Consider the following 25,204-nt stretch of genomic DNA (forward strand, 5'->3'; position numbering starts at 1 on the left):
TTTATCTTTCCTTCCATCCATCCTATCATATGCGAGAAACGAAAAAGATTGCGGATTCAATACCGGGGAATAGATATAGATGCACACCCGGAAAGAGTTTTTCTAATGACTAAGCAACTTTGTTTTAGATCTCGCCCGAGATTTACTTTCTATGCCTAAATGCATTTGTTTTGTGTGCTATACGACTTGGCAGACAGACTTCCTCTATACGAATTTTGTTCTCGCCAATAACTACTCACCCCAATCCGAAAATAACAATCAATTCCTTCTTTTGTGTGATTAACATACACTTTTTTCAAATAAATCATGCCATGAACGTTTGTTTGATGTTACCAAAAAGCCTATTATAACAAACAAAACGACACTTTTTGCCTTTTCTAAGCGCAATACAAAAGAATGTTTTACAACCGAAGATGAAAAAACAATAGGCGAGAAAAAAATAAAAAACAAAACTGTCTTTACAATAGGAAACAATACCAAAAAAATAGGACATCTTACCTTTCCGCCTTTGACCGAATTAAATATAGAAGCAGCAACATGAACATAGAGGAAGGTATTGAGATATCTGTTCCATTTTCAAATACAATAGAAGGGTTTGGGCTAGAACAATGAAGAGAGGCAGCTGAAACAGTACAAAACTTATAATCGGGACATTTAAATTTATCTATTTACGAAATTTTTCTTGATCTTGTTCATTACCGAAGAAAGTGCTCTTCTACCCCTGTCTCAAGGCATTTTATCATCCAGTCAAGGAAAGGAAAGGAAAGAAGAATGGGGGAATGGGGGAATGGAATGCCACAAACCCTTTGCAATTTTCTTGTCTTTCTTTTTGTGAATAGTGCCGCATGGTCAATAAGAACAGAAAAATTAGAACAGTAGAACAACGCAACTCCATGCAACATGCAATGCAGTTCGCAAACTGCACAACGCAACTAAATGCATCTAAATGCTACTCAACGTAAGAGTTATTCCAGCAACCGCCTCAAACAAAGCAGCGACAATCTATAATTTTACAACAAGATGTTGAATTTAGTCGACGTTTGATCACTGAACGTTAAAGCCAGAAAACGGTTTCTAAAATCCTGGGGGTAGTTTAATCTCCGCGATATTGAGGGAGCCTATTAAAATACTCGTATTCCTACAGAGAGTATTCATACGTTTTTTTTTAATGGGTGTGTTTGCGCATACTCTTTTGAAACGAATAGCGGTAAACAGTGACCCATATACAACTTTGGACGTAAGGCAACAATAGAAGAGATTGAGGAGGAGAACGAAAGAAGGAGACAGAGTATACATGGGTGTAAGCTGTAACTGTATAACAATAACAAGGAATTGGCGTGGTGTGTATAGCGTTTAATAGTTCAAGATTGATATTAACTCTCGTTGTCCTGTATTGTCTGATTAATAGTTGTACAAAAGTATGAGCGCAAACGTTTGAACTTAAACAACAACTAATATGCTTTTCTATTATTGCAGTATGGATGTAAAACACATAGTGTGACTGCTTGTGTAACAAAACTGTTAATTTAGACGTGTACGTTCTTATATTTTTTTTATTGGAATAACGGGATGGTCATTACCGAGGCCGAAAAGGATCTCTGTTGCGTTTTTAACCGAAATTTAGTTCTATAATAATACTCATATATACGGAAATCACCGAAATTAATGATTGTGCCTAGAGTAATTACTGGACTGGCGCGAGTATTCGAAGTAATGCTTGTTTCAGCTCCAACTCTCTTTCATTTTTCGGGGACTAAGAAATTTCTCGTATATCAAATCTTTGTTCATGCTTTTCAATTCTCTTGCATATTGTTTGTTTAGGCAAAAAGATTCATATACAAAGAGTGCAAATGTACAATGTCTTAAATACATTCATGGAACAATAGAACAGTTTCTTTCTCTCTCTTTCTTGATTATGTCAAAGGCAAAAAATATCAACAATAGAGACTAGATGAAAGTTTCACAGAAAAAGTCAACGATGATCCTTTTGTTTCTCTTACCCTTTACCCTATATCCTAATTTCCTAATTTGGATGGTTTAGGAATAAGCTTGTGTGGCATTGTTTTCTTAGCAGGTTTCTATATATAAATGGCTATTCAAAGAAACAAAAGCTCGAAAGCTATTGTCAAAAGTCTTTCTATTGTCTTGATATCCCCTACTAATATTCCAAGCCTTCTTTCAACTTACGAACTTTCTATTGTGCTATTGTGGAACATATAGCTAAGCGCTTAAAATCGAGTCAAGAGAAAATCAAGAAGTTGGAGTCTTTTCTATCCAATAAGTACAAGCCACTCTCATTCTAGATAATATTAGCTTCGGATTAACCTTTTAGAGTTAGTACTTCTGGCGGAAGGATAAAATATAATATTTTTTATAACATTTACCCAACGTTTTTTTGCTTCCAGTCACCCCAAATACAACGAAAAAAAAAGAAATATGATTACCATAGTGAAACAATCCGAGGAATTGTCCCTCTCTAGATTTTTCTTTTGTTATTCAAAATGAACAGCATACAAAGCAAGTGTATGCAAAATGTCAAAAACAATAGATCTATTTTTTTTCATAAGTGGATCGATGGTACATGTGGATAGTTTTGCAAGATTATTACGTGAGAAAGAATATTGACAGGTTTAAGCTTTTGTATTTCAATCGCTTTTACTTCTCTGTTTTTACTCCCCGCTCTTGACATACTATACCTCCCAACTCCCCACTTTACCGTTTTTCTTCAGGCGGCAGAAAGAAAAGTAAGGGTTTTGTCGCTTCTTTTTGCCTTTTCCTATTGTGTAGATCTCGTTTAAACTAGGGTTTTGACTGTTCCCTTTCAAAAGGCTTTTAGACGGAGTTACACCGATGGTTGTAATGCAGTTCTTTTCCTAAAACGGCGGGAATTGTTGAACATAATATATACTGTATAGAATAATACAATAGATGATGTTACAAAATAATAAAAAGAAGGTGATTTGAACAGATAGTAGGACACGTTGTATGGATATTATATTATTTCGAGTATGCTCTCCTCTTTATTTCTGCCTCTCTGTTTCTTTGTTTTCTATAATGAATAATACCAGTCCAGGAATATATCAAGGCAGTATTACACTATATTACATATTGTAGTTGTATCTGTTGTTATATAGATACATATGATATTTTTTTACCCCCACTTACACAACAATATTGCTTAATATAGTTACAAAGACAAATAAATGCATAATAGTTAGATTCATTTAGGTTTAATTGTTTATGACGTTGTATTTGTGCTGTAGGTTTTTGTATTTGTGATCTTTTAATTCTTGTATTCCAAACCACACGGATTTAACAGCAAACAACAACAGAGAAAAATAAATAAAAAATAAATAAAAAATAAATAAAAAATAAATAAAAAGTAAAAATAAAAATTAATAATAAAAAAATAAAAAACTGTTTAAGAACACAATCTTAAATTTTATATAAATATATTGACATACTCAAGACATAACTCTAGAAGCATTAAGAACCGCAACCAATATTTAGAAGAAACAACCATATACTTTGACTATACAAGAGCAGGTCTCTTTCAGCATTTACTTTCTACAGTCACTACAACTCAACAACAGCACAATACAAAAATATACAAGGAGACCATTATAATATACAAACTGATTTTTTATTTTCCTAATATCAAATTTACATCCATTTTTCAATTCTACTATAGTCTACTAAGGTTGCAAAAACACACATAGCTATGATATACAACAAACCAAGTGAATTCCACTACTTACCGCCACCTAATCATCTCGAATCACCACATCATCGGCACCATCACCACCACCAACAACAACCCCAACATCAACAACAGCAACAACAATATTCAGTCTCTCAACAACATCAAAAGGATTACGGATCTATACCTGGAGGGACAACTACAGCAAATGCTGGTTACTTACCTTCACTTTCTCATCAGAGTATTCCTACTTATCAAATGGAAACATCTCATATACCACCTCAAAGCTTACCCTACGGCTATCAACAACAACAACAGCAACAGCAGCAACAGCAGCAGCATCAGCCTCAGCAATATCCTTTCTACCGAGCTGCTCCTCAGGGAACTACGTACCAATACTCATCATACACCAATGGCTCCTCTAATATACCCCCCAATACAGTCAACAACTCCAACACCAACAATAGTAACACAACCAATACAACTAATAGACGGGGCCCATGGTCTCCAATGGAAGACAAGAAACTACTCGAGCTTATATCATTGTATGGAGCTACTAATTGGGTAAGAATAGCCAACACTTTGGAAACTCGTACCCCAAAGCAATGTCGAGAAAGATATCATCAAAATTTAAAGCCTAGTTTAAATAGAGCACCAATTACAGTTGAAGAAGGGGAATTGATTGAGAAACTAGTGACTCAATATGGGAAGAAATGGGCTGAAATTTCTCGTCATTTGAATGGAAGATCAGATAATGCCATTAAAAATTGGTGGAATGGTGGAGCTAATAGGAGAAGAAGAGCTAGTTTGGCAACAACTACAAGCTCAAATAATAGCAACAGTAATAATGGACTGCATCAATCTTATGAACAGGTTGCACAACAACAAGGGCAACAACAGCAGCAACAGCAACAGCAAGAACAATACCCGAATTTGTCATCACACAGTGAAGGCGAAGTAAAACCAAAAACTGCGTCAACTTTACCACAACCTCCTCAACCTCAACACCAACAGTCTCAACAGATGCAACCTCACTACAAGGCTCCTCCCATGGGGATATCATCCAGCTTATCCAGCTTAAACAATACCTATTCGTCGTCAAATCTTAACAAATTGCCAGAAGCTACCACTACTACTCCTATGCATCTACCACAAATTTCATTCAATACCTCGATGTTTGGTGGCGATAATAAACAACAAGGTGATTTCAAGACATTACCTAGTATAAACAGTTTTGCCACGGGAAAATCACCACTTCTTCCAGCATTACTAAACCATAATGAAACAAGATCGGCTAGTTTTGATACAGGATCGACTGCTGTTGCAGCAGCAGCGGCAGGGGGTAAATTACCACTTCCAAACACTACACTACCACCAATTTCCCATAGTAACAAAAGACGCTTAATTGATGATTCTGCAAGTTTCACTAATCGTCGTCATTCAAGTGCTCATGCCATGTTGATGCAAGCACATGTTAATGGATCACATTCAAACTTGGCTCATAGTTTCCATCAATCACCTGGACAAGGACAAAGACAAACTCGAAGCGGTAATGTTCTGCCTTCATACCATGGATCTCCATTAATATCAGGTTCATTAAACTCGAGAAGTAATTCAATGACCCATTTCGAGTTATTGAATCATAATCATAATGGTGGTGACAACAACGCCAACATAAAGGGTCTTACGTCTTCTCCTATTACCACAAATAGTATACCTTCAAGACGATCAAGTTCAATAGTTTCCGATATGGCTCATTCATCATTTGGTAATAAAGCCAGTATTGACTATTCCTTCAATGGTGGTACCCATAGACGTAACTTGTCTCAAAATTCGTCGTTCAATTCACCATTACTTACTCCATCAACTAGATTTTCCATATCGTCAACTACGTCCTTAATGAATCATCAGTTGACAACAACTACATCTCCTAATCATAAACATAATGATTTTTACTCCAAGAATAGGAGTGGTAGTGTTTTTAATGGAGTCGTTCAAAAAGAGCAAGGTGAAATTGCCAGGCGTGCAAGTAATGATGTGAAAATGGGTGATGGTGAGGAAGAGAAGAGGGACGTTGTACAAAAGGATGATGAGAGTGATCATGACACAACACCCAAGTTTTCCAGTGGCGGTGTTCGTGAAGGTACTAAATCTCCTGATTCAGAAACTAGGAAAATGTCAGTAGCTGCGCTACTTGAATAGATGTTTTGAAAATGGAGGAGGTATGTTAAAGATGATCTACTGTTGCTGCTCGAGGTGGTAACAACTCAATTTCCCAAAGGAAATAGAGATTGGTGAGGCTCAAGGACATGATAAAGTATTGATTACTTTTGCACTCATTTACGGTACTAAATGTAACTTTCTTTCGAGATAAATATAATATAGATAAATCTAATAACAACTTCATTTCATACACGATAGCATAAAACTCTGATATATGTAAGGGGGGTATTTGTCTTTTGCTAATGCGACTCACAAGGAGTCACACGCGCTACCAAACAGTTTCTCTTGAGTATTGCCCACCAAATATTATTGTTGGAAAGTAACGAATAAGGGTATGTGGCTGTGTAGGGAAAGTACGAGATCCTCAATCAATTCCTCTGGGGTGCTTATCCTGGGTGTTTTCAGCTCATGTTATTAATTAGTTCTGTTGAAATTGCCAAGTATTGTATGTTTCCTTTTACAACCTAACACTAGAACAAAAGGGCAAAAAAATCAACGCACACGTCAGAGGAATACCCAGTTGCAAAGTACACCACCAATACTACTACCACCAAGACACAACAAATTACCCCATTTCGCAATGGTAATCAGCAAATCAGAACAAGAATCAATTCTCAATAGGTGTATCAACAACATCAGACATCAACTGAAGTTAATGAAGTCAAATCTTGATGAATATAAATTATTACCAGCATTAAAGAATTGTTCAAACTTCTTGAATGAATTACGCGTTAGTCAATTGACTCCAAAACAGTACTATGAGATATATATTATGGCCTTTGACTCGTTGGAGATACTTAGTGGATATTTAGTTAGTAGTAATCCAAAGGGTAAGAAGAATAGTGCTGAAGAGAATGAGGAGGAAACTAATGAGAATACCGACGACGATAAGGTGTCTTCAGCCAAGACAAATGCGTTTCTTGCTGATTTATATGAAATTGTTCAATATGCCGGTAACATTGTTCCTCGGTTATACATGATGATCGTGGTTGGTACATCATACATGACGTTACCAGGAGCACCAGCTAAGGATTTAATGAAGGATATGATTGAAATGTGTCATGGAGTGCAACATCCCATCAGAGGATTATTCTTGCGGTATTATCTATCTCAGCGTACTAAAAATTCATTACCTTTTAAAACTAAAGTTGATTTCAATGAAACGGTTGATTTCTTAATTACTAATTTTATCGAAATGAATAAATTATGGGTACGATTACAACACCAGGGCCATTCATCGGAGAGGGAAATTCGATATAATGAACGTAAAGAGTTGAAAATCCTCGTTGGAACGAATTTAGTTCGTTTAAGTCAAATTATTGATGATTATGATGCTAAAGCAGCAGGAGATGATGATGGGTATTCAGCAATTACTTTTTATCAAGATAAAGTGTTCCCCACAATTACAGAACAAATCATTCAGTGCCGTGATCATTTGGCCCAAACTTATCTTGTTGATGTATTGATTCAAATTTTCCCTGATGAATTTCATTTTGCTACCTTAGAAAAATTGTTGAATCAAGTTTTTGTTAATTTACATCCATTGTTGAATAAAAGTGAATTGGTTAATACATTGATTGAGAAATTTATTACGTACAATAAGTTTACCAATGATTCAATCACCACGGCAGATGCAGAAGGAGAGAGTAGTGGAAAGGCAAATAAACTGACTGTTGATGTAACTTCGTTGTTTAATACATTTTGGCAATTTTACCTCAATTTGAATGAATCCGAATCTGATTTGTCGTTACAAGAACATGCAAAATTACTTGAGTCTTTTATCAAGTTGTCATTGACCTTTGATCCATCAAGTTTTGAAAATTTAGATGTTATTTATAAATATGTTGCTGAGAATTTAATCAACAATGAAAATGAAAGCGGGGAAAAACAACAACAACAGCAACAACAAGTGTTGGTACAATTACTTGGTGAATCAATTAGTCATTTCACTTCGATCAAGACGATTTTAACATTGAATAATTATTTCACATTTTTCAATAAATTGAATCCAAGTTTACAAAAACATATTGCTTTGGTCATTATTGATCAAATCTTATCAATACTGAAGGAGGAAAGCAAAGAAAAAGAATATTACACAACTGTGAATGAAATTGATGGTATTTTCAAATACATGTTGGTCCTAATTAAACAAACACCAGCTAATTTTGATACAGCTCAAGATTTGGGAATCACCAAAACTGTCAAAATTAATAATGGAGAGAAATTGGTGACATTGGATTTCCTTGAAATCCAAGAGAAGATAAACAAATTAGTACAATTGATTAATAATCCTCAAGATCCTAAACTGGTTATTGCCAATTTATTTCATTTACGGAAAAAATACTTAAACAAGAATTTTGAAAGTTTGATATTCACTTATCCTACCTTAATTGATAGAATATTGTTTAAATTGAAACTTATTGGGTATGTACATTTGCAAAGGCAAAGACAAACTAAAAGTCAAAAGAAGGATGTCACCACTGGGGAATATGATGATGAAGTGAATCGTTTCCTTGTATCCAGTTTCAAAAGTTTATCAGTTATCATTGAAGAAATGTATCAAATCCATGGTGAGTATTCGTCTGAGTTAATACTTCGAAAATATCTCGATGTAGCAATGGTTTCAGATCAATTGAAATTGAATTCAATTACAGTGGAGATTTTCAATCAATGTTTTATACTTTATGAAGAGCATTTAATTGTATTGTCACAACCATATAAATTCAATGAACTGAAACTACTGAGTGGTAGCGGTGGTGGTGGTTTTGGCGGTGGGTTTTCAGTTGCATTGCAATCTATATTATCCATTGCTAATACGTTAATTAGAACAAGGTATTTACCTAGGAATGATTATGAAGAATTGATTATTAAATTGACATTATATGGAAGTAAATTGTTGAAAAAACAAGATGGATGCCGTGCAATTTATTCATGTGCTCATTTGTTCTGGTGGAATGAAAATTTATTGCCAAGGAATGAAGAGTCACCAACATTAAGGGAAGAGGAGACAACTGAGAAGAAAGAGAAGGAAGAAGCTAAAGAGGGATCAAAGGAGAAGAGCAATGAAGATAATAATAAATCCAATGAAGGTGAAGATGATTCAATATCTATACCTGAATTGTATCGTGAACCCAAACGAGTATTGGAATGTATTCAAAAATCACTTCGACTTGCGGATTCAATAATTGATCCATATATTAGTCTTCAATTATTTATTGAGATTTTAAATCAAGCTTTAATTTTTCATACTTATGGTAATGAATTAATTGATAATAAATTCATTAGCGGATTGATAAATCTAGTTAGGACAAATATGGATAATCTACGTGATCAAAATGAAGGAGAAAACACAGAGGTTGATGGCAATGGTGATAATGGAGAAGATGTTGAGACAAAGATGTTTAAACAAAGTCAATTGTTTTTCAATCAAACTTTAGAACAAATTAATCTTTATGGATAAGATAAGTGTATAATTTGGTCGGTTTTCATTTGGCTATATTTGAGCCACATTGTGTAGTGTAGTGTAGTGTAGTGTATCTGTTTTTATTGGATATAGTATATAGTATCGGATAAGTTATCCGATCGATAAAAAATCGTAACAATATCGAGTTTATATGACACAAGAAAGTTCTACGATCAAATGCCGAAACGTGCGTCAATCATTCACATATTTTCGGTGATTGAAAAAAGAGGCTTTTTGTGGAGGCTTGAATAAATTTTATAGTTTTGAGCCTTGTTTTAAGAGAGTAGCCAATCATTGATGAGAATGTTGGCAATGTTTGTATTGTTATAATCTTGTTGAATGACAAATGAAGATTTTATAAACAAACAGGTGGTTGCTTTAAGCATACTAAGCAAAAGGTCATTCAAAAAACAGACACTTGAGATTTAGTCTTGGCCAACTCTCTCTTTCTCTCTCCCTCTGTGTGCGTGTGTGATTGTTCTAAATTATCAGGAAATAGAGAGTCGTGCACAAAGGGGTGTTATTCAACACTGTAGGGCAAAACTCGTCGTATCAAAATTGAGCTGTGGTTCTATACCGTCTCCTACTCATCTACACTTGACAAGTGTAATACAAGGCTCATCTGGGACAAAAATGATATAACTATTGAAAGTGAAATTCTGTAGAGGCTTAAGCTCATTTTGCAACTATACCGGGCTTTTTACCGTCGGTTTGGCTTTATTGGCTATTGGTTAAGTACGTATGAATGGTTACAAATATGTCTTTTTCCAATGTACACTACTCTCTATAGTTGTTGTAATATACAGGTTTGTTTATAAGAGCAAATATAAAAGTGTGTATGTGTGTCAATTGTGGCGTATGTACTGCATATAACTCGCTCCTTTGAAAAGTATTGTTAATATAGGAGTAACTACTACATTACATCACATACATATAATAATAATAATAATAATAATAATGAGCATATATATAGACATTTATATATATGCAAGGATAGGTCACTTAAAATGCTCAAAGTCAAATAGCAATCCATAGACAACTTTCTTTATCGAATCTGATCTTATACTTTGTTATATCAGTTAGCTAGTATGCTCGATAATACTGATAAGATTACTGATGATTCTTATCGGGAATTGCAGTTTGGTAATACTAAACAACCATTGCCTAGGTACTCTGGTAACACCGAAGGTACTACAGCCACTGCCACATTTGAAGAAGAAAAACAACGTTTAATCCCTGAAGAAGAAGAAGAAGAAGAAGAAGATTGGGTTAATGTTGACTCTTTTGCTGATGAAAAGAAGAAGTTGAAGGAGAGGGACGAATTGGATTTAGAAGCAAACATTTACAAAACTCCGCCATCAAGTTTCAAGAAACTTCCACTTGTTGTTATTGCTACACTTTTGATTGTTAGTTACACTTTGTATCAAACTTTTGGATTTTATCATTTGGGTACATCAATTACAACTACTACACCAGAAGATATTGTTGAGCTGATGAATGGTGATAGAATTCCTCATCCTCATTCATATTTCAGAAACCTTTTGGATTTTGTGCAAACTGAACAAGATGGTGGTAGCAATGGAGTAGACTCTTCCTCAAAGAAGCCAAAAGAGATTATTGAAGTTACAAATCCATTTGTTCCCAGCCCAAGATATGGTAAACCAGTCTACAAGGCAGTTTTACTCAATCATACATTTGCCAATTCGTACAACCATCCCAAACCCGTCAAGTTTTCCATCCCCAAGAAACACAAGTTTAATAAAGTCGTTCTTACTTTATTCACTGAAGTTGATGGTGTACAATATGATAGATTGGGTAACATTTTCATTAATGGGGTACAAGTTTGGAGAACATCAACAATTGAACCAGGTAAACAAAAAGTTTTCAGTGTCTTCAATAAGGATGTTTCAAAATATGCTAAATTATTTGAAGGTGAAGATAATGAATTGTTATTTGAATTGAATAACATTGTCAATGAGAAATTAACTGGTGCTTTTAATGTTACTTTGGGTGCACAATTTTATGATGTTGATTATGACAAGCATCACAAACATAAACATCATGATAAGAAACCAGATGGTGAGGATATTGAAAATGAAGAGAATGAAGGATTGTTTGAATTCGACTACGTCAAGTCGGGTCACGGATCTTCTGGTAAAGGAAGAGCTAGTATTGGACGTGTTGGAACGATTAAGGGAGAACAATTACATAAAGACTTAAACTCAGACACAGACACAGACTCGGATTCCGATTCCGATTCCGATTCCGACTCACAATCGGATGATGAAGGTGAAGGTGAAGAGCATAAGTCAAAGAAATATGGTAAACACCACAAATTTGATCTTGACCACGAAGAAAAAAAATGGAAACATCATTTCAGAAAAGGCGGTGTAGAGCATAATGGAGAGAAGGAATTTGGTAAAGAAGAGAAGCATCAAGGTGAATCACACGTTGATGACGAGAAGAAACAAGAGACTGATTCTAAGCCTTCTGATGAACCAAAGAAACCAAAGAAACCAAAACATCCAAAGGTTCCAAAACATCCAAAGATTCCAAAACATCCAAAGAAGCCAGAACCACCACATGAACCACCACATGAACCACCACATGAACCACCACATGAACCACCACATGGACCACCACATGGACCACCACATGAACCACCACATGGACCACCACCAGGTTCTCCCATTAGACCACCTAACAGATATGGCCACCTTTTTAAAATTAACAAACCAGCAGACTCAATCCATCCCTTGACCGTGGCTAAAAAGGGCGAAGCTCCAGTTCAATATCTCTCTTCAAAGAGACTTGCTGTGAAACTACCCAAGGTGGCTAAAAACACTACTCGTTTACAACTTTCAGTATTCACATCGGGTAATGCTGCAGAAGAGTTCTGGTATACCAATGTTCTTGACAAATTTAAAGACATTTTTGAAGAGGAAGGTAATGAATTTATTGGCAAAGGTCCTCTTAGAATTGTCAATGTTTATTTCAATGGAGAAAAAATTGCTGCTCAAACACCAGAGCCAGTAATTTTCACTGGGGGTATTTCACCAGCTTTGTGGAGTCCAATTGTATCAAATTCAGCATTTGATGTACCTTCGATTGACATTGATGTTACTCCATTGTTGCCATTCCTTTGGGAACATCAAGGATTGGGTGAACAAACATTGGAACTAGAAGTTAGTAATGGATTAGGTGAAGTTGGAATAACAAATTATACCTCCGTCAATAGTAACTGGATTACTTCAGCCAATTTGTTGGGTTATCAACACCCTGATGTTGTTGACTCTTCAGGAGCATTGATTAATGTCGATCATCAAAATAGAGCTAGTGCTATTCCAATTAAAATTCCATTTACTCATTCATTCCAACAAATTGTTAATGGTGTCTTTTCAGCACAAATTGTTAGTACATTGAGCTTCAAATTGAAGGGTGACAAGACATTGAATACAACATTTAGTTCTTATTCAAAGGGTGAAATTTCCAATATTCAACATTACGGAAGAGATGGAGATTCACAAGCTCTTGTTCATGTCGGTCATTCGTCAAGCTCATTCATCATTACAAACAATGATGAGCCTGAAGTTCCTCCAAAGCCTGACTCTAAACATCCTAAGGTTAAGCATCACAAGGATCATGAGTTACCATTCAATACAATTCACACTGTCAACACCTCATATAGTTATCCATTGATTTTATCAACCAATTTGAAACATAAAGAAGTTGGTAATGATGGTGATTATGAAATCGAATACGATGTGGGAATTGTTGATGTTAAAGAATTGCAAATGAATTTTGATGGGAAATTTGGACACATTGAAGTCAAACAAAAACAAAATGGTACTTCAACTTTTGTCTTGTCAGGAAAAGGTAATCACGGATTTGGTAGTTTGACTGCTAAATTCAAAGAAGAATTTGAATTTGGATCTTTCAAGAAAGGTTTGACTAGAAGAGTTGATGCTATTAATGGAACTATTGTCCATGAGGGAATACACATTGGTCCTGATGCTTTGAAGCATGCTAATGGTGCTAAATATGACAAACATGGTAAGCACGCTAAGCATTCTAAGCATTCTAAGCATGCCAAGCATGCTGGTGGAAAACATGCAGATATCAAGAAACATCACCAAAAGTCAATTTTGGATTCCATTTATGACGTTGCTAATCTGAAGTCTTGCCGTCGTCGTGGTACCAAGCCTAATCCCGTTGGTGAATTAATTGCCACTTATAAGCAAAGTGGATTCAAGGACAAGCTTGGTGGTATGACTGATCAAGTGATTTCAACTTTGTTCAAATATAAGCACATGGGTATTGACTATGTTGCTGAAAAGAAGAAAGACTTTGAACATCATGAGAACAAACATGGTCAAAAATAAATACCCCTTAGTGTTTGATTTTATTTGATGAGTGTTTTTTGTTTCGTTTTTATCTATTTTACAAATTTTATAGTTTTATTTTAAATGTTTCTTGAGAGTAGTTTATCGTAGTTATTATTATTTCGAATCATCAATCACATTAAACAAACTTTTTATGTACAAGCGCTCTGTCTTACATCAATTTATAAAATTCTTCAAATCATGTAAAACCATTCCTGATATTGCTGCTGAAGTAAGAGTAGCAATACCACCACAAAACAACGCCGACATAATACTCTGAGAAATATCCTTAGCTCTTGAATTATTAGTTAAAGTGTTTAATACCCCCAATGTAATTCCCAAACTTCCCAAATTGGCAAATCCACAACATGCATAAGTTGCAATCAATGTACCTCTTGGTGATAATTGATTGTATGGTGCTTGGTTAATCAACAAGTTGTAAGCAACGTATTCATTTTGAACAAATTTGTAAGCAATCAACTTCGTAACTAGCAAAATTTCATTTCTTGGTGTACCTAGAAGGAAACCAATGGGGTAAAACAAATACGACAACATGAGTTCTAATGATAATTCATGAATATTCCAATAATTACCAAACCAAGTTAGAATCCCGTTACATAATGCAACAAGGGCAATAATACACATACATTGAATCAACATAGTTCCGGCGATTCTCAATCCTAAAGTTGCACCATTGGAAAATGCTTGTAATACATTTTGAGGTTTATCCATATCTTCTTCACCATCAATATTTTTGTCAGTGGTGATCATTACTTTACCATTGGATACCGGTACATCAGTTTCAGGGTATCTCAATTTAGACACTGCTAAAGACGCAGGAATTGACATCACACAAGAACTGACTAATGCTTGCGGGTTTAAACCCAATCCGATATATCCCACTAATACAGCACCGGAAATGGTTGAAAATCCTGAAGTCATAACTTGATGTAATTCAGCTTTGGTTAAATATGGCATAAGATCTTTAATCAAGATTGCTGATTCACCAATTCCAATAAACGGAGAAGCAGCAGCTGTCATCGCTTCTGCCCCCGATACTCGTAATGACCAGAAAAAGAAGAATGCAAATTTTCTAATCCCCCATTGAATAACACCAAAGTAATACCAAATATGAACAAATGCGACAAAGAATGCAACTGATGGTAACACTGTGAAAAAAAACCATTGTTTATTGGCAATGTCTTCATTAGTTAAAAATGCAACCCCATCTTTTGCAAATCCCAATAATTCTCTAGCTAATGTTGAAATGAAATTAAACACATCAAACCCACATTTTGTTCTCAATACAAATAATGCCACGATATATTGCATCAAAAACCCACCAATTACTGTATTCCATTGAATCTTGGTTGGGTTTTTTGAAGTAATAAATAACCCAAATATAGCAACAAGGCAACCAAAAAATGAAATTGCACGATCAGGTCTCTTTGAAAAATCAGTCTCCGTGGGGATAAAAGTACCCAACAAGACCACAGCAATAACAATTGTTGCACCGGCTAATAATCGTTGATACCGTTGTGGGAATAACTTTGTATATATAATATCACAACAATAATCCCAAACGTATTTAACATGTTTTAAACACCAAGGCAAAATTCTACAATGCCAAGTAATTAATCGAACCATAATCATTCCCCATAATACAGTGGGTATTAACCATTGATGGCGATGTCTTGGTTGGATAACGATGGATAACCACCACGATGTGAAAAAGCAACCTAAAAATACTTGGAATGCGATTTTGTACCAAGGGAATTTCAATTTAAATTTCTGCCAATTTGTTAAGTGTGTTTTCTGTTTTGATGTGCTTGCTTCAAGTTGGTTATTTTCGTAGTCACTTAATTCTTTTGATAATTCATCAGTGGTTGTATTTTCTTCAGTAAGGAATTTTTCCGCCTTATCATTCTTCTCTAAATCGAATGAAGATTGAGTATTTGATATTCTTGTTGGATCATTTGAAGGTACTTCAACTATTGAATGAGTTGGGTGGATGGCTGAATTATCATATGGATTGGACATTGTCGACTACTGTTGTGATATATATTTGACTACAAAAATAGTAGTCGTTCTGGGGCTTTTGCTTTATATAATTAACTGTCTATTTTGATAATAAAAGTTAATGGACTGATTGTAAATATGATTTATAGTTGTGACTTAACAAGTAATATGACATGAATGTTAATCAACTAAATACTTTATGAGTTCAGAGAGAAAGAGAGGAGTAAAATGTAAGAAAGATAAAAAAAGGATTGTAAAAAATTTTCTTTATTAAAGATAAGAGGAGTTTATTTCTTTGTATCGTTTTGGTTTGTTGCCCTTAGCGTGATCTCTCAAGCCATCTTCTTTCATTGTTTGAAAACTGTAATACGGCGTATTGTAAAGTATGAAATTTAGAAATTTGATGCCATATTTGGAGGTACAAAAGTTAATCCGAGAACATAAAAATGAAAAAAAAAAAGAAATTTAAAAAGTAAAGTTCAAGCGCCGAAAAGTAAAATTCTCTTACGACATTATAAAGCATTCAGCGGATGTTTATTTGGTTTCACTTTCGGCCTGTATTATAAGTAAACGAATGCCGTTTCAAACTTGTATACATGATACACTTCTCTTCAAATAAAAGGAAAAGGGCTTCCTCTTGGATAATCATATTTTCCGTTTCCGTTACTCTCTATTCCATATATATATATATATATTTTTTTGCATGCAACAAGAACGGGACCGCCTGTCTTCCGTCAAGAGTTTTACTCTGTTAGTGAATTTTTCTTGGAACTTATGTAATAGAATTTTAACTGTATCCTGTCTTAAGATTTTATTACACACTGACGTAAATATTTAGATAATAGGGGGGAGCTAATTTTGTTATGATATACGGCACAAATTCTCTAAAAGCTTTTGATACTTCTTTTGTGGTCCCCTCATCTCAAAATTTTTCATCTTTTGTGGGGCGGGAAAGAGAAACTCTGGTTTTTGCGGCGCTTACACTGACGTCGCGTGATCTTTTTTTATACTATACTTTTTAGTTTCCCTTTATGGTCGAAAGAGAGATACTTCCTCTTTATGCAACACCAGTCGGAAAGGGCAAGCTAAAGGGATTAGAACATCACTCATCACTTGTATCTGTATAAAATTTTGTGACTGTACTCAAATAATCATCTCTCGGTGAAACCCTCAATAGTTCGTTATCTATAAACACCATATCTTGTCTTGGTATTTTTACTTGGCATAGAGTTTTTAACCTCTTTTGATCTGAAGGGCACTTTTGACTTTTTCAAAAGGAAAGTTTTGACATATTTTCTTGCATATACAGTTTGTGTAATATTTGAAAAGAGAAACTAATAGAGAAACCAGAGCACGAACAGAGATAAGCACACAACAATATAATCCACAAATAGCAAGAAGGTGCTAGGCCCGCAAAGCTTATCAGGTGAGTCTTGTCCTACAATCAAAAAATATTGATTGCGCTAATGTGATATGCAAAGGAAACAATAACAGTTGTAGTCTAGCATTGTTTGAGTGTAAAATTTGTGGCAATTTAATTTAAGATTCTTGAATGTTACATCCCGATTGCAAATCGGACCATCTTACATAGAAGGTTGAATGCATCGATTCGGTGAATGAATTTTTAGTTCATTATTTAAATGTATAAGTATATAGAAACTCCTCTCGAATTCAGTCTTAATGAAGCCATAAACCACAAAACCCATCTCCTCACCAACCCGCTCATTTTCCGTCATCGCTACTTTCACTTCGATACTTGTCCTTAATTTCAACCATATGCTTAGGATCTATTACATTTCCAATGCCCATCAATGCCTTTGATAACGCCTCTGTAGTTCCAATCATTGGTCTAATCAAAATCACCGGCGAGTTCTTCAAAACAGTCACTATCGAATCCTGTACTGTCTCTTGTTTATCCAATTCCTTCTTCAATCTAGTCAATTGTTTACCTGTCAACTTGAAATTCTTACCAAGTGACCTATAAGCTGACAAGAGACCCTGTTGAAATGTTTCAGGTTGGTTTGAATATAAGCTAACCATTTTTTGTTTTAGTTCATCTTCATCGACTTCATCAAAGGCGTAAACGTCATACCTCTCGTCATCGTCTTCTTCGATACTTTCACCCCCAGTGGCCAAATTCATATTTTTTTCATTTCCATCTTCATCACTTTCATTGAGGGTTGATAGATTCCTTGTATTCGCTTCTTCATCTTCAGGTAGCAAAAAGATAGACTTGTTTAAAAATTCCCTATCAATTCCAAACGTGTCATCTTCCTCATCATCAAATTCATAATTTGAATATAGCTTCTTTTGTCCATTGAATCGAAAATCATCTCCATACTTTTCTGCTGCTTGTTTGCTCAAAATTTGCGAGCTCAAAAGAACATTACCACTGCCTCCGCCATTATTCCTACTCTTTGCTTCACCTAAATCCATCGAAGTATCCAATCCCTCATCTGATCCACGGCGTGTTGTGCGATTGGCTCTTGATGAAGACCCTTCGCCACCCAACATTTCTTCACCTTGCTCCAACAATACTTGAGTACCAGAGGCTAGCTTGACACCCATGTTAACCAACTCATACCCCGTAGTCTTGGCAAACGAGCTTGTTCCCTTTTGAAGACTTCTCCAGAAGCGACCATCTTTTTGATACTCCTTTCTTGACACAACATACAAATCTTTAAATCCACCACCAATGTTTACCACTGATCTCAATGATGAAACACCAGAAACAATACCTAAGACTTGTGTCAGTTGGAATACTGGAGCCCATGCTTTTCCCAAGCCACGCATCAACTCTGGTACACCCAGCATCCCAAAGAGGTGAGCCCTTGGTAATGTGATCTTTGACCCATCCAAAATGAAAAAATTGGCAAATTCAGCAGTCCTACCTGACCGCAACCCTATAAAATCCACCTTCTTTGGCTTATAATCAACCTTTAACTTAATAGGACTAATCTCAAACTTTTGGATATATAATATCTCATCTGGTGGCAACTCAAATCTTGAATCTCTGAAATCAAAGAAACGGGTCATAAAGTCCAAAGTGTCTTGATCAACGTGAAACCTTAATGGCAAAACAGACACCTTCATGATTGCTTCAGCTGCAACTAAATTGGGTTTGGGTCTCACATTGAGTATACTAACCTTTGCCATACTAGTTCCAACTTCCCTTTCTCCAAGAATGTTCATGTAAGATAGAAATTTGTTCCAAGTGGATGATGGAACATTGTCATATACATCAACAGTTCCAACCCCTAACTCAACCAAATTCAAAAGCTCAACTTTCATATCTGGATCAGTCTTATCGCGTCTTGGGTCTCTAGTGGAGTACACCACAACACCAATATCAATGCTTTTCAAATCAGCCACCACTTTGTGATAAGCAGATCTTCTCAATTTAAGATTTTTGTAATTTTTACCCCTTTTTATATTAGCATCAACCTTGTCTTTATGGTCGTCAAGTTCTTCTTCATCGTTTTGCAACCCGAAATTAATGCTTTTAGTTAGATCGTTTCCTTTGGCAGCTTTTGGTGCACTAACATATATTGATTGGTACAATGTTTCCTGGATCACCAGTGAGGACTCTTGTTCTGTTGTCGTATTTGTAGTCGGTGCGCCTTCGGCACCAATATGATGGGTGCCTTCATCAGAGCCTCTCTCCCGCTTCTTCTGCTCTGACTCAATCTTCTTGACGGCACCCCGTATTGACTTTCTCGTATCCTTCCAATCATAGCCATCATATAAATAAACCTCTACTCTCGATAAGTTAATGTTGACCTTTAGCGGGTCTATTCCCTCAATATCGGATTTGTAGTTTGATACATAGTCAAAGTGTTCATCTTGGAACTCCAAGCCTGAACTCGATTCTGAGCTGGCTTCCACAGATACCGGTTCTTCGTCTAAGTCCATTTCAGCAAACGACTCTGTTATATTTTTAAAAATATTGCTGTCAACGCCATTTAAAATATTCACATCCTCGTTAACGCTCACCTTCATTTTATCCTTGTCATCAAAGTCATAAGGTAGCTTCAAATCACTAATCATTTGTATGAAGGTGTTGGCAGAATCCGCACACAAATCCAATTGTATCTCATCTGTGTTGATTTTGAAGTCAATAATAGATAAACAATCCCTAATTTCTAACTCGTGATTCCTCCTTCTAATTTCTTCAATATTGGTGTTGAAAGTTAGTCCTATGTGAGCTAGATTAATCGATCCTACTTGAATATATCCTCGATTAATCAAAACGTCAGCTGCAACTGCTTGGTCACTTGTTTGATCAATCTTGGACTCCTTGGTTAATGACACGTTTTTCATATCATCAATCAAAAGAATAGCAATGTCTCGAAGAGAGCTTTTAATGTGAAACTGATGGGCTCCAATTACAAAGTCAACATTACCCTTGGAGACCGTCAAATAGCCTTTACATTCTAACCGACCTGGTGTGAGTCCAATCAAGCAATTGTACATGGTAAGCCTAACATCGAATCGATGAGAAGAAGGCTGCCTCTTTGGTGGTGTCGTGTCAATCAATTCTTCCTCCACGTGCTCAATTATCGATTCGTCCTTACCAAACAACGAGAGCCAGTGGGTGTAGTACTCCAACAAAAAGTCCCGCGCACTGATTTCCAAAGTGGAAGCTCTTTCCATCGACTTGTATTTGAACGTGATTAATGGTACCACGATTGAACTTGCCTCCAAGCCCTGGAATTGATAAAGAACATCCTCCTTCAAGTCTTTTTTCATGCGTACAATATTCAAAGCAAGTACAGAGCCTAGCACATCATTCTTCAATTTGAAAAGCTTAATATCAATTACATCCATTTTTAGGCTTCCAAATTTGGGTAAAATGTCATCCACCTTAATTGAAACCCTTTCAACGTGGATACAATAATTAGCTTGGTTTATGCGATGCGAGCTGGGCATTAATACGGGACTCCTGTTGAGACCAATTCCCGTTCTCCTATTCTTACTCAAATTACTGCTGGATGACAACAAATAGCTCGATTTGTCAATCTTCAAATGTTTGACGGATTTGGATGGCGTAGCTATCTCAATGTCTGTCAACTTCTCCAGCAAAGAGCCTCCTAGGATCTGTAATTCCTTCACCAAAAGCTTCAATTGACCCAAAGTCGAAACATATTCAATGTTCAGAATTGACACCATCAATGATGTATTCAAAGTGGAAGCTCGGGGTAAATAATTTGCTCTATTGGAATTTGCATTATTTGGTTGAATGAATGCTTTGAACTCTCTTGATTTCGGATACACATTTACTCCTGTAATGCTGAATAATGTCCCAATTGGCTGGTTATCGACAATTCCATGACCAGTTATGGATGCAATGTTCAACCCGTCTCTCATCGAGTCATAAGAAATTGGAAGGACTCTAATTTGAAGTTTCAAATTGTTTCTCGTAGTTATTAACATATTGATTGAAGCTGTTTGTATTATTAGGTGCTCTTGTTTCACCTCTTCTGAGTTGGGGGTGGATCCAGTTGCATTTCGAAGCTTCTGTATACTATTCAAAACACCCTTGAACTTGCTATAACAAGCAGATATGGACATGATATCATTTGCGATTTTGAGCAATGACCCCAAACTTTCCTCATCTAAGTTGAGATATGCGGCCTTGGCAAGTAAAAGTGTAGTTTCAATATTTGCTTTATCATCTTCATTTTGAAACACTTCAAAACGAAAATCTGCCTTTGTAGATTCACTATTGTGCGACGTTTCTGACAGAACACTCAGTGGAGAAACAGACCTTTGATATCCAGGGTCGCGTAGATTTTCGAAATAGAAAATTTTGAATTCATTGCCTTCCAAGAAACGTATTATCTCGACGGTCTCAATACTACCAAACAATCGTAATTCATTTTTTTGTTTTGCAGTGATATTTTCTAGATTGATTATGGGTCCGCCCAGCTTTGCAAAAGACCCATCCATTTTAATTGCTGCGCTCAATGTTATTTGTAAGCTCGATATCGTGACACTATTGAACAAAGGTTCATTCTCCAATACATCTTCAGGGGATTCACTATCCACGTCATCATCATCATTGGGATACTGCGGGAACCTCTCACTACTCCTTTGCCCTTTTGATGAAGACTTTCTCTTCATTTGATAAAGCTTGACTTTCAACGTTTTAGTTATGCCTTCGAATATGGATATTAGTGTCGCTGTCGTTGGAACTGACGCAAGTTTCACCTTATCAATCTTCACTTCCAAGTTGGATATTGCTTTTAGTCCATCAAATTCAATTTCACACAGATTCATATGGAATAGAATTGGTGGTTCTTTTGTCGCTTCATCCTTTTGTTTGTTATCGAGTGGTCCTTCAGTTGGAATTGATTTCCCAAAGGATTGCGATGTTGCGCTCATGTATATCGAGCTTGCCTCCTCGTGGGTGAAAACCATACTGTTCATTAATGCCTCCTCTCCATAGTCGGATGAATTATCATTTTCTTCATCTTCAGGTTTGTCGGTTGTTTCAGTGCCAGCCGCTTCAAACTCGTTTTCCCCTGATGGAACTGATGGTCGTAAAGTTTTTATAGTGACACCATTCACCTTGATATTCCGCGTACCATTGACTGTGACTATTTTGACTTCTTCCACTTCGACTAGCAAATCAGTCAGCTCGGTTATTAACTTGATGTTTAGATTCGAAATACTAATTTGAAGTCTCAGTAGTGCCATCTCCATTGCCCTTTGCATAACGTTCCCTAAAGTGGAATTGTTTGATATAGTTGAGCTTCGCCTTCTTGAAGTCGGAACAATTGGAGTAGAGTCCTCTGAGTCAGTATCGCTATCAACAGCAGACTCACTCTTTTCCATCTCATAGTTATCAGTTTCCAACATGATAGTATTAGCCAAGTCTGCAGTAGTTTGGGCCAAGAGAAACTGAGAGTGGCTTGCGGTATTGTCGTCATCATAATCAGGAGAAACAACAATATCGACTTCTTTTGCATCAATTTTGACTCCACTGATCCCGGAAATAGTTGTTAGCTCTATAAATCCCACTTTTCCATGTCGAAGATTGAATCCCGGGAGTTTGCCCGCCTTTTCAGGATCAATACTTATATCTTTTAATGTTATGTTATTCAAGGATACTTCCTCAAGGTTTGGCAAGTCTACTTCTGAAAATAAAGACAACTGGTTGAGTACGTATAGTAGTAGTCTCTTTTGTATATTTTGCGGTATCCATTGGGGACTCATTTATGGACCAAGTAGTATGTGTTGTGATGAAATGTGATCGTTTTACTTTTGGTTTATGTTGCTTTCATGTGCTGCCCGAAAGCTGAAATACCAGTATGTTCGATGCAATGCTGCTTATACTTTAAATTTGGATAAATGAAGTATTTCTTGTTGTTGATAATGAAAAGAGTATAAGTTGTAGTAACCACAATTTAGGATATTTTATTATGTCACCCTTTGGAAGATAGTGAGAATGACAAAAGTAACACAAAATTGAAAGCGCACTGATAATGAATCTACAACAAATATAGACTTCAAAGTAAGATAATATATACGTCAGAGCCATTTTCAAACGGGCATCCCGAAGGGTGTTGGAGTCCAATCATCGTGTGGTTCCATTAGATACACTTTTTTCTCGCTACTATTTGCATTTTTGGATCTTTTTCTATTAGTGTTCTGTTTCTCATCTTGCAATTGTCTCTTTTCCACGCTTTCAGCTAATATCTCATCCAATGAAGGAGGTAGGTCAAAAGACTTTTTGTTAGCTCTTTTTACCGCCTCATCATAGTTGTCGTTTATCTCCTTCAACAAATTAGGGTCTACATTCTCCCTAGTTGATTCCTTCATTACCTGCAACAATTTTACTAGCAACGAATCATCATGTTTGCAGAACGAAGATACTCTATCAAATACAGACTTGAGAAGCTCTTTCTGGTTGGAAATTTGAATCTGTGTGAAGTTTTCTTCCGAGAATGGCAGTGATAGCATCTTTTTGATTATGTATGGTAACCATTCAACTAACTGTGCTACTTCTGTTTCCAGAAAGGTGATTGCAAAGCCTAATTTTTTGTACACTCGACGGTTTACCTCGCCTAACTCTTTCCCATCAAGTAGTTTCAGTATTTTGATAAATAGCAGAACAATCAAGCGAACACCAAGTTCATCAACTAATGGTATGTATAGCTTTTTAAGTAACGGATTATGTTTAATACCTTTGGCCTCAAGCTTTTGGTGTGGATATATTAAATAATATCTTCTGATGAGCAAATCGGCTAGTAATTCAGGATCACTATTGCAAAATTCAGCCAATTCACCAACACACTTTCTCAATTTGAAAGTGTCCTGGTCATTGCAGTCATTAGTAAACAATGGCATCTCCAAATTGTCTTTTCGTAGCTTCTTGAATGTTTTGAGATCTTCATAAACCATGAAGCCACTTATTTGCTCTTCAAATTGTATAAATCTGAAATTGACAACTTCCGCATATGCGTCTGCTTCAGCATTTACCAAAGGCTCAGATTCACCATCCCCCTCTACGTGACACCAATAATTATCATACAACCACGTCAACGCATCCTTAGTTGCAATTCTTAGTATATCCAAACTTGGCAAGTTCTCATGTGTCCCCATATGTCTCAATTCAACAAAAAAAGTGGGTAGGTTTAACTGCTTGGCTAGTAATTGCATTGGAATTGCGTAATTCGACTGCTGAAAGGGGTCTAACAATCCATTAACAAATCTGATCAATGCCATTGTATAAGCAAGTTGAGCCACGTTGGAGTCCATATCTAGATCATCGTCATCATCTCGTAATAGCACAGACGTTAGTATAGAAGTTGCTTCAATCCCATGAGGTAATCTACCTCTTGTTAGAAGTATTTTGACTTTTTCTATAGCACGTTTGCGGTTGTCTTGGGCATCATCAAAGTCATAAAACCATTTTTTCAACTCAAGAAGATCTTCATTTGACCTGTATGCTGTCACTATTGGGGTACCTTTCATATGATCATATTAAGTTGGAGAAGACTAGTCTTTATTTTTTTTTTCGAAGGGACGAAATACTAATTCACGTGCGCATCGATGGTGTTGCAAACAATCACTTGCAATAGAAAGAGATGCCACACGATAGGGTAAAGACTGAGCATGCATAGGGTTTGCATTACATCAAAGACGGGGCTACTGGGTTTAATATGACTTGGGAATTAATCCAGAATGAAATACACCGAAGGCCGAACCCTTGTGGAGGCTACACCAGTGTCTTACCAAAATTTGATGTTGCTAAGTCAACTGCAACTCTATAGATCCAAAAAGAAATTTGATTGACTTAGAAGCATGTCAGGAGAGTCATTTCATAGGTTCGACCCACTCCCAGCTCCTTTGACAATCATCAAAGTCCAAATTTTTCAATCCTCGGTGCAGTTTGTTGCGTTTGATTCCCAA

General features: G+C 36.1%; 6 protein-coding genes across 6 annotated transcripts; 3 read left to right on the forward strand and 3 right to left on the reverse strand. All coding sequences in view use genetic code 12, as the record gives it.

Annotated features, from left to right (window-relative positions):
• Window positions 1-3,721: 3,721 nt before the first annotated feature.
• CORT_0A09010 (hypothetical proteinelix-loop-helix (HLH) transcription factor) lies at window positions 3,722-5,902 on the forward strand (the record flags this gene model as incomplete). The annotated part of the gene is made up of 1 exon (XM_003866676.1): window positions 3,722-5,902. One exon carries the CDS (start codon window positions 3,722-3,724, stop codon window positions 5,900-5,902), a length of 2,181 nt encoding a protein of 726 aa, XP_003866724.1.
• Window positions 5,903-6,503: 601 nt separating this feature from the next.
• CORT_0A09020 (Vps35 protein) lies at window positions 6,504-9,383 on the forward strand (the record flags this gene model as incomplete). Its single annotated transcript, XM_003866677.1, has 1 exon — window positions 6,504-9,383. One exon carries the CDS (start codon window positions 6,504-6,506, stop codon window positions 9,381-9,383), a length of 2,880 nt encoding a protein of 959 aa, XP_003866725.1.
• A 1,091-nt stretch (window positions 9,384-10,474) lies between these two features.
• Window positions 10,475-13,768, forward strand: CORT_0A09030 (Png2 peptide:N-glycanase; the record flags this gene model as incomplete). Its single annotated transcript, XM_003866678.1, has 1 exon — window positions 10,475-13,768. The coding sequence occupies one exon, from the start codon at window positions 10,475-10,477 to the stop codon at window positions 13,766-13,768; it is 3,294 nt and encodes a 1,097-aa protein (XP_003866726.1).
• Window positions 13,769-13,945: 177 nt separating this feature from the next.
• Window positions 13,946-15,808, reverse strand: CORT_0A09040 (Cnt hypothetical protein(+)/nucleoside symporter; the record flags this gene model as incomplete). The annotated part of the gene is made up of 1 exon (XM_003866679.1): window positions 13,946-15,808. One exon carries the CDS (start codon window positions 15,806-15,808, stop codon window positions 13,946-13,948), a length of 1,863 nt encoding a protein of 620 aa, XP_003866727.1.
• Window positions 15,809-17,509: 1,701 nt separating this feature from the next.
• On the reverse strand, window positions 17,510-23,005 carry CORT_0A09050 (Spo72 protein; the record flags this gene model as incomplete). Its single annotated transcript, XM_003866680.1, has 1 exon — window positions 17,510-23,005. One exon carries the CDS (start codon window positions 23,003-23,005, stop codon window positions 17,510-17,512), a length of 5,496 nt encoding a protein of 1,831 aa, XP_003866728.1.
• Window positions 23,006-23,332: 327 nt separating this feature from the next.
• CORT_0A09060 (Las1 bud formation and morphogenesis protein) lies at window positions 23,333-24,766 on the reverse strand (the record flags this gene model as incomplete). Its single annotated transcript, XM_003866681.1, has 1 exon — window positions 23,333-24,766. One exon carries the CDS (start codon window positions 24,764-24,766, stop codon window positions 23,333-23,335), a length of 1,434 nt encoding a protein of 477 aa, XP_003866729.1.
• Window positions 24,767-25,204: the final 438 nt, after the last annotated feature.

This window comes from Candida orthopsilosis, assembly GCF_000315875.1.
Source record: "Candida orthopsilosis Co 90-125, chromosome 1 draft sequence".
Lineage (NCBI taxonomy): Eukaryota > Fungi > Ascomycota > Pichiomycetes > Serinales > Debaryomycetaceae > Lodderomyces > Lodderomyces orthopsilosis.